The sequence below is a fragment of the Ursus arctos genome, unplaced genomic scaffold, assembly GCF_023065955.2.
Source record: "Ursus arctos isolate Adak ecotype North America unplaced genomic scaffold, UrsArc2.0 scaffold_15, whole genome shotgun sequence".
Classification (NCBI taxonomy): domain Eukaryota; kingdom Metazoa; phylum Chordata; class Mammalia; order Carnivora; family Ursidae; genus Ursus; species Ursus arctos.
Window position 1 is genome coordinate 28495746 of NW_026622819.1, and position 12511 is coordinate 28508256.

The window sequence follows — 12511 nt, forward strand, 5'->3', positions numbered from 1 at the left end:
GTGTGTGTGTGTGTGGGTATATACATACACATAAAAGTATATGTATATAGGAATATCATCCAGTCTTAAAAAAGAAGAAAATTCTGACAATACTACAACAGGAATGAATCTTAAGAACACTATAAGTGGGGGGTGCCTGAGTGCATCCGACTCTTGATTTTGGCTCATGATCTCAGGGTGGTAAGATCAAGTCCCACATTGGGCTCAGCGCTCAGTCCAGAGTCTACTTGAGATTCTCTCTCTACCTCTGCCCCCTACTCGTGCTCTTGTGCTCTCTCCCCCTCTAAAAATAAATAAAATCTTAAAAAAAAAAAAAAAAACCATCATGAGTGAAATAAACCAGCCACAGAGATAAACATAATTCCACTTATATCAGGTAGTCAATTTCATAGAAACAGAAATGAGTTTATACTAAATGAGTTACCCCGATAAATTTGTATATCAAAACCAGATAATTTGTAGTTTCAGAGGGGACATTACCAAGTACACAATTTTTTTTATTAATTCATGCTAAAGTACTGTTTAACTTTATTTTTTTTTATTTGTTTAACATTAAAAAGTATGCAGTGGCATGAGATTCTATGTATAATTATCATTGTCATATTACGATATCCAAAAATAGTGTCTTACTGAAGGTAATAAAAGAAACTATATCTTATGTCATGATTATGGGCATCTCTTCATATCTATATCTTTGGCCTACTTCAGGGAATTAAATGCCACAGAAAGTCTAACAAAACTTTCACTTTCATTGATGAACATCAAGGGGCATAAAAGCCATTTTCGTGTATCAAGGTTCAAGTCAGTAAAGCTGAAGGCACAGATCTTCTACCTAATGAACTCAAAATATAACTGATATTTCATGATAAGTTGATTTAAAAAGCTTGAACTTTATGAAAACTTAGATTTTTCCTTAATAAAACCTTTATCTTATGCTTGCTTCAGCAGCACATACACTACAATTGGAACAATATAGAGAAGATTAGCATGGCCCTGCACAAGGATGACATGCACATACATGAAGTGTTCCATATAAAAAATTAAAATTAAATAAAAGCCTTAACTCTAAGTACTCAGTTACCAGCCTATGCCAAAGAAATCATCTTTGATTACAGAAACGTCAGTAAAGTTGGAATTCTATAGATGGTGGAGCTGGTTTATGGCTTTGAGTAAAGGGAGAAAAGTAAAAGCAGTGTCTTGTCAAATGATGCGATCTTCTCTAAAATCTCGCATCGTTTATTCAACTAATTTGCAACAGGAAATGGTAGAAATGGAAGCCATCTCCCTTCAGGATTCAACAAGGTTAAATGACTCACATTTCTCACTTTTGTCAGCTCTCACTTCTTATCTATAAAGTATAAACCTTATTAGCACTTTTTAGAAATTAATGTAAATTGTTTAGGTCTTTGGAACAGTTCAAAGTTTCACTACTTTTGAATGAAAAAGTTTTAAAGTTTTGAAAGAAACAGTTTAATACTTGTGCACAAATATGAACACTTAGGATTCTTTGCTAACGTATCTGTTTTTGCCTTTTTTAAAAAAATTTTATTTGAGAAAGAGAATGAAAGAGAGAAAGAGACAGAGAACACGAGCAGGGGGATGGGCAGAAGGAGAAGGAGACTCCCCGCCGAGCAGGGAGCCCAATGTGGGACTCCATCCCAGGACTCTGGGATCATGACCTGAGCTGAGGCAGGTGCTTAACTGACTGAGCCACCCAGGCGCCCCTGTTTTTGCTGCTTTGATGAAAAAAACAACAGAACCATAACACAATGCATTTTAGAAAGGCATGCTTTTGCACTGAAAACTTGGCCAATGGTACCTACCTTCAACTTCTAAGGCAACTTCAATGATAGTATGAAGTAATGCTTTTTCAAGAGATGTTGGTTCAGAAATAGGAAAATATAAAGTTCTCTTCTATTGAAAAGTCCACTGACTTTCCAGAACTAATTGACTGAACTTGAGGTAGGAGGCTTACTGTATTAGACAAGGAAAGACCATTCCAAGAATAACTTCCAGGAAGGAGTTTACACATGATTTGACTTCGGTGGCAGCCCTACTTGATCATACAGATGAGGTAAAATGACTCAAAATCACTAATCATTCATAATCACTATAATGAATAATATCCCAAAGCCATAAGCTCTTTTAGCTAAATTACCTCCCTGGAAGATGCAAATGAAGCTAGACAACCATGTGATTCTTTCAACACATGGAAAATGCTTCCCTGAACTCAGGAAAGTGTGATTAAGTCTTGCCAATTTCTCTGTGGACAAAAACCTGCAAATGCTAGAAAACACTGAAGAACTGTTATGTTTTATTAAAACAATCATAAAATTGAAACATGTATTCATATTCTTCTTCCTTACACAGAAATCACCAATAAAGCAAACTCTTGCCAAAAAGCTTGACTCAGAAAACAATGTCTTTAAGAATAATGTTTTCTTGCAACGGGCAAAGTAAGATACGGACTTTGTTAACTTTAACATTATGTTCGAGAGTCAGAATTTTCAGTGCTTATAGACAGCAAAGTCAGAGCTGTTTCAGAATCAGGGTGGCTCATTCGGTTAAGTGTCTGACTCTTGATATTGGCCCAGGTCATGATCTCACAGTACTGAGATCCAGCCCCAGAGGCCAGCTCTTTGCCTAGCATGGAGCCTGCTTAGGATTCTCTCTCCCTTAGCCCCTTCGCCCCATCGTCTGCACACTGTCTCAAAAAAAAAAAAAAAAAAAAAAAAAAAAAAACAAGAATTCTTTATCAAAGATCACACCTTTGTTGTCATATCAAAGACTTGCAATAATTTTAATTTTACACTGAAGTTTATATTTGAGTAGAACAAAATTTTACTATTTACTTTAGACAGACAATTTATATTTATTAAAATACAGAGCAGGGACAACCCTCCACTGTTATTATGAATAAACTTTTAGATAGTAACCTTTTTATTTATATTATTTATTATTTATTTATTTTTTAAAAGATTTTATTTATTTATTTGACAGAGAGAGAGACAGAGACAGCCAGCGAGAGAGGGAACACAAGCAGGGGGAGTGGGAGAGGAAGAAGCAGGCTCCCAGCGGGGGAGACCGATGTGGGGCTCGATCCAAATCATGCCCTGAGCCGAAGGCAGACGCTTAACGACTGAGCCACCCAGGCGCCCCTAGATAGTAACTTTTTTAAAAAAAGGATTTATTTAGAGAGAGAGCATGTGTGTGAGCACACATAAGCAAGCAGGGGGCAGAAGCAGAGGGAGAGGGAGTGTCTTAAGCACACTGCACTGAGTGTGGAGCCCCATGCAGGGCTCAGTCTCACAACCCTGAGATCACGACCTGAGCCAAAACCAAGAGTTGGATGCCTAAAGGACTGCGTCACCCAGGCGCCCCTATGAATAAGCTTTTAAATGTGGAAAAAAGAGATACATACCTCAGGGTGAAGAATTCCTTGAGGTTCTACATCAAGGAAGTAAGTTTCCAATGTAATCACATTAACAGTGTATAAGACTGCATGTTTGTACCATGTGAATCATTTCGAAACAGCTGTGATGTCAAAATATTTTATTTAGGTCTTACAAACAATTGTTTACTATTGCCCATTGTAGGAAGATTTCTCATACATTCAAAAAATGTATATTAAATTTAAATCTATTATCTTGTCATTAGCTCTGATAAAAAAAATCTGGCACAATGAAGTTGAAACTGTTAAATTAAACAATGCTTGCCATTTCTTTAAGATTTATTCTGAACTCTTTTTATTTCCATGGGCTATCAAGACTAAAAAAATGTAGAGACAAAAATGGTTTTTGTATTAAATTCAGTAACTGATGAAAAATGTATAATGTAAAAAACTCCAGGTAAATCAACAAAGAGTAATAAAAAATACGCAAAACAAAATTCAAAAATTGTAGTTTAACAATTTTATTTATTTAAAAAAAATTTTTTTTTAAAGTAAGCTCTACACCTAATGTGGGGCTTGAACTCATGATCCTGAGATCAAGAGTCACATGCTCTACCAACTGAGCCAGCCAGGTGCACCAGTGTAACAATTTTAAAGACAGACTCACTTCTACCGTAAAGTAAATAAACCATTAAGTATTCCTAATCACTTTACATATTTCTAGTTAGAATTCAGAACAAAACTTCAATAAAAATTTCAACTATGTAAAATGAACTGTTATTCAGTCCTATGTATATACATACCTAAATTAATCATTACATTTTTATTTCTTACCAGCTTTTGGTTTCACAAGCCCCACAGCAAGAATAGTCTCACTAAGTCCATCAAAATATGCAAGGTCTCCTCTGTCAATAGTTAAAGAAAAACATGTTATACATACAAAAAACCCCCAAAGTTTTATCTAAAATGTTCTTTAAGACTACAAAATGTAATGAAAAATAAACCAGCAAACAAAACTGTTTCAGTTCCAAGATCCTGGCACACAGGCCTGTCTAAGGCTAATAAGCATAAACCAGGAAAACAGGGAATGCTGCTCCCCCTCCCAAACCTCCCCCCAACCAGGCTGTAAGGCTCAAATAACAGCAATTCTACTGCTGGGGCAAGACCCTCTCAGAACAGATTCATAGGGAAAGTATAAGGCTGAGAGTGGAATAGAAACATTGAGAAAAAAGTCTCCAGCATCCCAAACTGTATCCTAAGTGCAAAGTGATTCTACAGGAATTTGAAACCTCTGATCCACTGAGGGTAACCACAGCAATGACAAAACCAAACTCAGCTCAACTCCTGACTTGGAAAAAGTCAACTTTCTCCATAATAAAGCCCTACCTGCTAGGCCCATTTCTACGGATAAATACTATTTATTTACTTCAGTATCCACTCTCCTACACACAATATCTAGCTTTCAAAAAACACGAGACACAAAAAAGCACAGGAAAAAAAAAAAGCCTGTCAAGAAACAAAGCAATCAACAGAAATGGACTCAGCTATGAGCCCGATCTGTGAACTACAGGCAGGAAATTTAAAATAAATACAATTAATATAGTACAGGTACTAATGGAAAAGGTGGACAATATATAAATGAACAGATAAGGAATTTCAGCAGTGAGGTGAAAATCACAATAAGTGAAAGTATTAGAAATAAAAAGCATAGCAGAGAAAGAATGTCTTGGAAGAACTTTTTAAGTAGACTTGACATAACTAACAAAAGAATCCGTGATCCTGAAGTTGGGTCAATAGAAATTATCCAGACTGAAACTAAAAGGAAAAAAAAAGAAGAAAGAATGGAGAAACAAAAATAGAACAGAGCATCCAAAACCTGTTGAAGAACATCAATCTAACAAAAGTGTAAAAATCTCAGAAGACGGAGAGAATGGGGCAGCACAAATATTTGAAGGTAATCACTGAAAAATTTCCAAAAATAATGAAAGACATCAAACCAAAGATCCAAGAAAATCAGAAAAGGCCAAACAGGATGAACACCAAGAAAAAAAATATTATGATCCAGACTTTGAAGAAAACTTCTGGTTGTTCTGAAAAGGGCCAAGCAAACAGAAAGAAAACACCACCAATGGCCACTTAGGTGGACCAGGTTTCCCCCTTTTTTCCATATTGTTGATAACTGGCACAGCCTCCAGAAACTAAGACCAATATTGGGGAAGTTAGAGGTTACAGAATAAGAAATGGAATAAGATTACATGTCTATCATCCAAGTGGAATTAGGATTCATAATAAAAAACTAATGGAATAACTGAAAGGAAGCCCAAGGTTTTTGCAGTATTAAACTTATGAACTAAAGATTTATACCCAGGACTTGTGCCCTGATTTTTTTTTCCAGTAAGTACATTGTCCAGATGATTTCTCTTTAAATGAGTTCTAGTTTTAAACAGTAAGGTTGGACTATATGTTCCATGTGAACAGGGACTATATTTACCACATTCAATGCTGTTCCTAGTACAAAACAGTCTGATACATGACAAACTCAATAATATTTTATTAGATGGATATGTTAGATGCTAATGGAAATATAGAAATTTTCATTAAAGGGAAAACCCTTTTTAAGGAAATTATCCTTACATTGATCTATTATGTAGGTTTTTGGCATTTGATTTTCTTAAATACAGTCATGCCTAAATGAAGAGGTTTTATTCCTTAGTATCAAAATGACCATGTTACAATACAACAAACTAAAGTTCAGGGTACATGAAGAACAATCACAACCATACATCACTGCTATTAGGGCTATATAACAGTTCAACCATAACTCTAGGTATGAAAAGTTCTAATTGAAAAAAATCAGTGAACAAAAATGGTTTCATTTAAGCTACATGTTCAAGTTTATGTGTCACGTCAACTCAATGATACAGTGGATGTGTGTGTGCGTTCCTAACAGGTGTCTTAATTAACCAAGGGCAAGAGTAACAACAACATGGGCCTTCCTCCCATTAACGCACTTAACCACCTAAAGATATTATGACTGGTAATAAGCCAAAATTTATCTCCAGGAAGCCAGGTGAGATGACCAGATCACTAAACGTTATTTTAGCAAGAATGCCTTGGACCTTCACTCAGACTATTACATACATTCAAATTACACATCGGTCAAGCTCACAGACCAACAAAACTCTTTTGTCACTTTAGTAAGTTAAGAGACTCCTGATGCATAGAAATGCATCGAAAATAGAGATCCTTAAAAATATCAAACCATCTCTCAAGAAACTACTATTAGGCTATCTTATTGGAAGATAAGAGCTTGGCAACTAGACCCCTGCTACTCAGAATGGTACTCAGACTGGCAGCATCACTGGAAGTTTCTAACAAATGCAGACTCTTGAGGCTTACTCAGAACTACTATAACAGAATCCACATTTTAACCCCATCTCCTGGTGATTGATATGCATACTGAGAAGCACTGATCCAGATGTTAGATGAATGAAAGATAAACCAGGCAGCTTCTGATGAGTAGAACACTAGCTACGGTTAAGAGAATCTCAATTCTAGCCATGCTACAGCAAACTAGCATTAAATACATACCCGTCTTCATAGTTCCACATGAATATGTCACTGTCAATTGTGAGCCAAGCTCTGCTGATAGGAGGGAACACGCCCATCATGCAGTTACACTGCATATCTGAAGTAGTGTGGATGTAAGGCAAAAAGATTTCAATCTTATCTTTCTCAAATGTGTTTGGAGAGATTTTGATCTAAAATTTATGATTAAAAAATCATGACCTAACCACTCTTTAATAGAAAGAGCAAATAAAATATCTTGATTTCTAATGAGTTTAATGAAAGACATAGCTTATTACAGAAATAAACCTGTAATTTATAATTTCTAAATAATGCTGTCCGACCACTTGAAATGTATTCTAAAGGACAAATGTAATGTTGTTACCATTATTAACTCAAAAAAGAATACTGGTTATGAATAACACCACCGAATTTTGACATGAAAAAACTTACTGGAGCAGTTTCTCCAATTGTGTAAGAGCAAGATTGATTTAAAAAAAAAAAAAAAAAGCACATGGTATGCTAAGTCATAGGTGATAATTTGCAAGCTTCTTATAAATAGTACAATTGAAAAACAGACAAAAAATTATATTATGTAATTATAAGACAAGGAAACAACTATGAAATAATTTCCTAATGTCTCTTGCAGAAAAAGTATTATCAGAAGATTAAAGAATATTAAGAAACTAAGCAAGGGTACAGTATGGGATAAGGTATGTTTTATATTTAATAACACTATTTCACAAAATCTCAGAGAGACACTGAAAATTTTAGGGAAAATATTAGATTCTACTAGTTTTTCTATTACAAGTATTTCCTTAATTTTCCATTTCCTTTTTTTTCTGAATCAGACTGTAATGAAATTTGAAATGCTTTTACTTTAAATATATTAATATACTTTTAAAAGTCTCATTAAATTTTAATATACCATCTTAATGTCTATATAATGAGGGCTATAGATTAATAAAAAAACTTCCTAGCAAATAACTATAAATCTAATGCCTTAATAGGGTATAGCACGCTTTAAAAAAATTAAATAAAATCTTCTTTTTAGAGGGTAAGAAAACTCCTCTAGCAACTCAGTCTATGAAGATGCCATTAAGTTCCATTCTTATCGTGATCCTTAGAAATGCAATCACTTATAAACTTTAATTCTAAGATACCAAAAACTTTCGGGGAGGGGCAAAAAGAAGTACCTGGCAGTTTGTTTTTAAACAGTTTTAGAACGACATCCCAGTTTTAAAATGTTAAAATATGAGAAAAAATAAAAATGAAAATCATGGGTCTTCCAGCTAAAATGTGGTAGTAAAAGCTTCCTTGTAGAGCATTCAACTGGAAAGTACTACTTTGCAAGAATATCATTCAAAAATGCAGAATTCCTTAAAAACAATTCACTCTCTTCAATGTCCCAGAACAATTAAAATGTGATTCAATTTTTAACATTCAATGTTGTATGAAAGTTTCTAGGCATATGGCAAACCACCCACATACTTAAAATGTTTTTTAAATAAAACTCTTAAATGAACTTAAATACACACACCAATTAAACACAAAGCAAGAACTATAAGAACACCAATTTTAAAAAATATTAAGGAGTTAAAAACAAGGTAACAGGATACGTCCAAACTGTTCAACAAGTTCAGGTGGGAGAGGAACTCTTCGGATGGAACTGATCTCTGGAAGGTTGGGCACCGACAGCAAACCAGGTCCTTGTAGAGGATAATCCATATCTGACATGCCAGAAACAGTGGGATTATCTGCAAGTAATTTAAAAAAAAAGCATTTATTATAGTAATAATGTTTTGGGCATCAATTAGGCATATTGAAGCACTGCAAGTTACAAAAAAAATTGTGCATCTGGTGGTTGTAAAGGTATAGAGAGAATAAAATAGTTCTGACCCAACACAAAGGAGGCCTGAGAAAATAACAGTGTTAAGGTAGGGGCAGTTCAGGTTTCAGCACTAAACAGAAGGTTCTCTTTCACAAAGACTCCATAGGAAAGGAAATAGTTCAATAATTTAGTTTTTTTTTTCTCTTATTTTACTAATCTGAAATGGGCAAATATTTATAAAACCACTTTGTAACTGTCAGATAAAACAATTGTGAACAAAATATTGATTGGGGAAAAAACCAGCCATTTCTTTCCCAACTTAGATATTACTAGATTAAAACAATCTATGCATTTTTCTGTTAGACGAACCCCCAAGACCAATAAGATAAATACAAATAATACCACATAAGCAATATTTTACTGGGGGAAACCACAGACTGCTCTATAAAGTGTTCTCGTTTAGCAACCTTTCTCTTGCTCTAAGACACAGGCAACTAAAGGCAGGAGTGGGCTGCTCTATTCAGCCTGTCCTTTCTATGTCCTGAACGGGAGGTGTTCTTTAGATCTGACTGATGACTTATATTTATCCCAGGCACCTTTCCAGGCTCTCTTTCAGTACAAAGATGTTGGGGAATACTGACATATAAAAGAAATTCTAAATTATTATGGAATTTTAATATACAACTAGCGAGAAAAATGCAATCAATTCCTATGTGCTGATTGATTACCCAGTTTCAACAATTACCAATAACATGCCTGATCATGTTTCATTTAAATCCCTAGCTACTCCTTCCCTAATGAATTTTTTGAAGCAAATCCCAGACATCCCATTTAATCTTAAAACATAATTTTAATAGGATATTGCACACGTTAAATGGCAGTGGGAACACAAAGGATGGAATTAATAACTCAGGTGAGAATGTGAATGGCTAAGAAAGCCCTCAGAAAGGAAGTGATATTCAAGGGAAGAATGTCAGGCAAAGATAAAAGAACATTCCAGAAGTGATGAAGTAAATTATGATGTAAAATAGAATCCTGAAGAGACAGCTTCTTACGGTAAACGTGTTAAATTCAGTGTGACTGGAACAAAGAGTTTGAGAATAAGATGGAGGAAGGGGAGATTAGGTTGAAGAAGCTGGTGTAAAGGTGGATAGAAATGATTTAAATCAGATAAGAGAGGACAAGAATGCATGGACTCTTTACATCTTGCTTTTCAAACCTAAGGAGGTCAAAGGGAGTATAATGCTATTCAAGATGAGAGTTGCTAACAGGCCACTCAGTTCTTGTAAGACAAGCCCGCTGGTAAGTAGCTATCAGGAACAAATACTACATTTGTTTTATTTCTATCTTTTCTCTGACTGTAAGTCTACTCAATGATTTTTATAAACAGCCAAAAGCCTCCTTTAGGTTTACATTGCACAGATTATCCTTGTTACTTTAACTTGGTTATTGTTTACCAAAAACCTTGTTTGTTAGACTTCTTTTCTCCAATATACGTCTCACAAAGGGGTCATTTTTTTTTAATTTTTTTTGAAGATTTTATTTATTTATTTGACAGAGATAGAGACAGCCAGCGAGAGAGGGAACACAAGCAGGGGGAGTGGGAGAGGAAGAAGCAGGCTCATAGCGGAGGAGCCTGATGTGGGGATCAGGCCCTGAGCCGAAGGCAGACGCTTACCCGCTGTGCCACCCAGGCGCCCCTGGGGGGTCATTTTTTTAAAAGCAACTTATATAACTCCATTCCTTGAGGAACCTGGCCATAATTAAAACCGTTAAACAAAGCATTTTCCCGTCACCTCTCTTTGTTGGCCCATACACTGCCTTACCCTCCTGGTCCATCGTCACAGCTAATATCCCTGCTCTCTTCCTTTATTCCACTGGTAGTTCTTAACTACCTTTGTATTACAGGACTTCGTATTACACTAACTCTACACATAATAAAGACTATCTCTGAGAGGAGACGGTAAATTTCCAAATTAATTTCGTTTACCCGTCTGTTTTAGCCTAAAGTTAATGAGGAATTAAAAAGAATGAGACTTGGATCAGGTGGTCCTACTCAACTGGCCTTGGCGATGAACACTTGGAGGCAGTGAACAGCTCATTAAGGTTGGGGTCTTTGCTTCAATGGGGTTGTTCGTCACTCCTACCCTCTCAAATATCGGCAGTGAAGTGAGGACAACAAAATAAACGGAAAATAGGCTCTTTTTGCTCTTCGAAATGTAGCAAACAGCTAAATCTCAAAATGTCTTAGTCGGGCCCACCCCAGGGATAAGGACCTAGTTAGGAAGTCAGGAGAGAGTCCTTTCTGCTGAGAAAGCAGTCATCAAATGGGCACTGATCACTCACTTGGGGCAGACACCATGAGAAGCTCGGAAAGGTCCGGGTACATGCGGTCTTCTTGCAGCTGACGGTCGATGAGCCGCCCTGCATTTTCCAAAGCTTCCTGCAGCGCTGAGGCCGACGTGGAGGCCGGCATCGCCGAGCCCAGTAAAGAAGACGGCATGTCGAGACTCGGAGACACCAGCGTCTGGAAAAAGTAAAAAACCAAGGAGAAAACAGAGAAAAACCCAACACCCTAGCTCAGACCCGCAGCTTAGAGCGCGCGCGCCAAACGAGCGCCTCGGCGCCTGTGCATGACGCACTTCCGGTTCATCTGGAGGGGAATTTGAAGGCTGCGTTTTGAAGCTGAAGAGAGGAAGCTGTGGAGGGGCTGGACGTTAGGGGCGGAGCGAGTGAGTGGAGGCTCTTTCCCGGGCGTTAGGCTGGGCGCTTGAGAGGGTGGGGGAGGAGAAAATCCGTGGAGGTTACCTAGGGAAGGGAGGAAAGAAAGGGAAAGGACCGGGAAAAGAGGGGGCCGGGAGGGGTGGGGAGGTGGAAGGGAGCAGCGGGCGGGTAAGTGGGAGATGGGTAGGGCCCGACAGGCGGCTCCGGTTCTGGGGGGTTTCGCGAGCGCGGGATCTTGGCGTCTCGAGCTTTGCAGCCTAGAATCTCTCAACTGCAACTACTTAAGAGTTTGCGCGTCAATTTCTTTGGCACTCTAAACAGCTTCTCCTGTAAGAATGGATAGGAGTTGGTAGCTTCTCAGAAACAGTTTACGTGTGAACCAAAATTTCACTACATTTCTTATGGGCTTCACTGTAAATTCATCAGACTTTTCTGTCTGGGGCAGTCAGTAGAGCATGTGACTCTTGGTGTCTGCGTGGTGAGTTCAAGCTCCACCTTGGAGTGGAGCCTTCTTCAAAATCATCAGGCTTTTCTATTTATGTATGGCTACTGTTACTGGGAAGAATTGTGTGTTTACGGAGTCATTCGTTGCATGCAGGGGGCTGCTGCTTCCTTTATTTCTCATTACAGAGAGGAAGAAGTGTATTCTAATTCATTGGTTGACCCCCAGCACAAAGGAGAGGGACTGGGATAAAGTAGGTCCCTTTACATTACCCAAATTCTAGAGAAACTGAATTTATAATTTGTGTCAGGCATTGTGCCTGGTGCTGGAAATACCAAACTGACACATCCCTGTCTTCAAGGTGCTTGATGCAGGGACACACAAAATAAAGCAATAAAGTGCATCACCACAATTTTTTATGGGATATGTATTTTTTTAAAGATTTTTTTAATTTTTTTAAAATATTTTTATTTATTTATTCGACAGAGATAGAGACAGCCAGTGAGAGAGGGAACACAAGCAGGGGGAGTGGGAGAGGAAGAAGCAGGCTCATAGC

General features: G+C 37.2%; 1 protein-coding gene and 1 non-coding gene across 3 annotated transcripts in view; one reads left to right on the forward strand and one right to left on the reverse strand.

Annotated features, from left to right (window-relative positions):
- NUP155 (nucleoporin 155) overlaps positions 1 to 11444 on the reverse strand; it is a 66023-nt gene extending 54579 nt beyond the window's left edge. The window contains exons 1-4 of one of the 2 annotated variants that reach the window (XM_026506840.4): positions 11136 to 11444; positions 8578 to 8715; positions 6983 to 7079; positions 4226 to 4296 (exon numbers count right to left, since the gene is read on the reverse strand). In XM_026506840.4, coding sequence (XP_026362625.2) covers positions 4226 to 4296; positions 6983 to 7079; positions 8578 to 8715; positions 11136 to 11292 — 463 coding nt within the window. In that variant the 5' untranslated portion in view covers positions 11293 to 11444. The remainder of the gene's footprint in view (positions 1 to 4225; positions 4297 to 6982; positions 7080 to 8577; positions 8716 to 11135) is intronic. The other variant, XM_057312205.1, reaches the window with a different exon arrangement.
- On the forward strand, positions 937 to 1038 carry LOC113260971 (U6 spliceosomal RNA). The gene has a single exon (XR_003318196.1). It is a non-coding gene; the product is annotated as a U6 spliceosomal RNA (small nuclear RNA).
- Positions 11445 to 12511: the final 1067 nt, after the last annotated feature.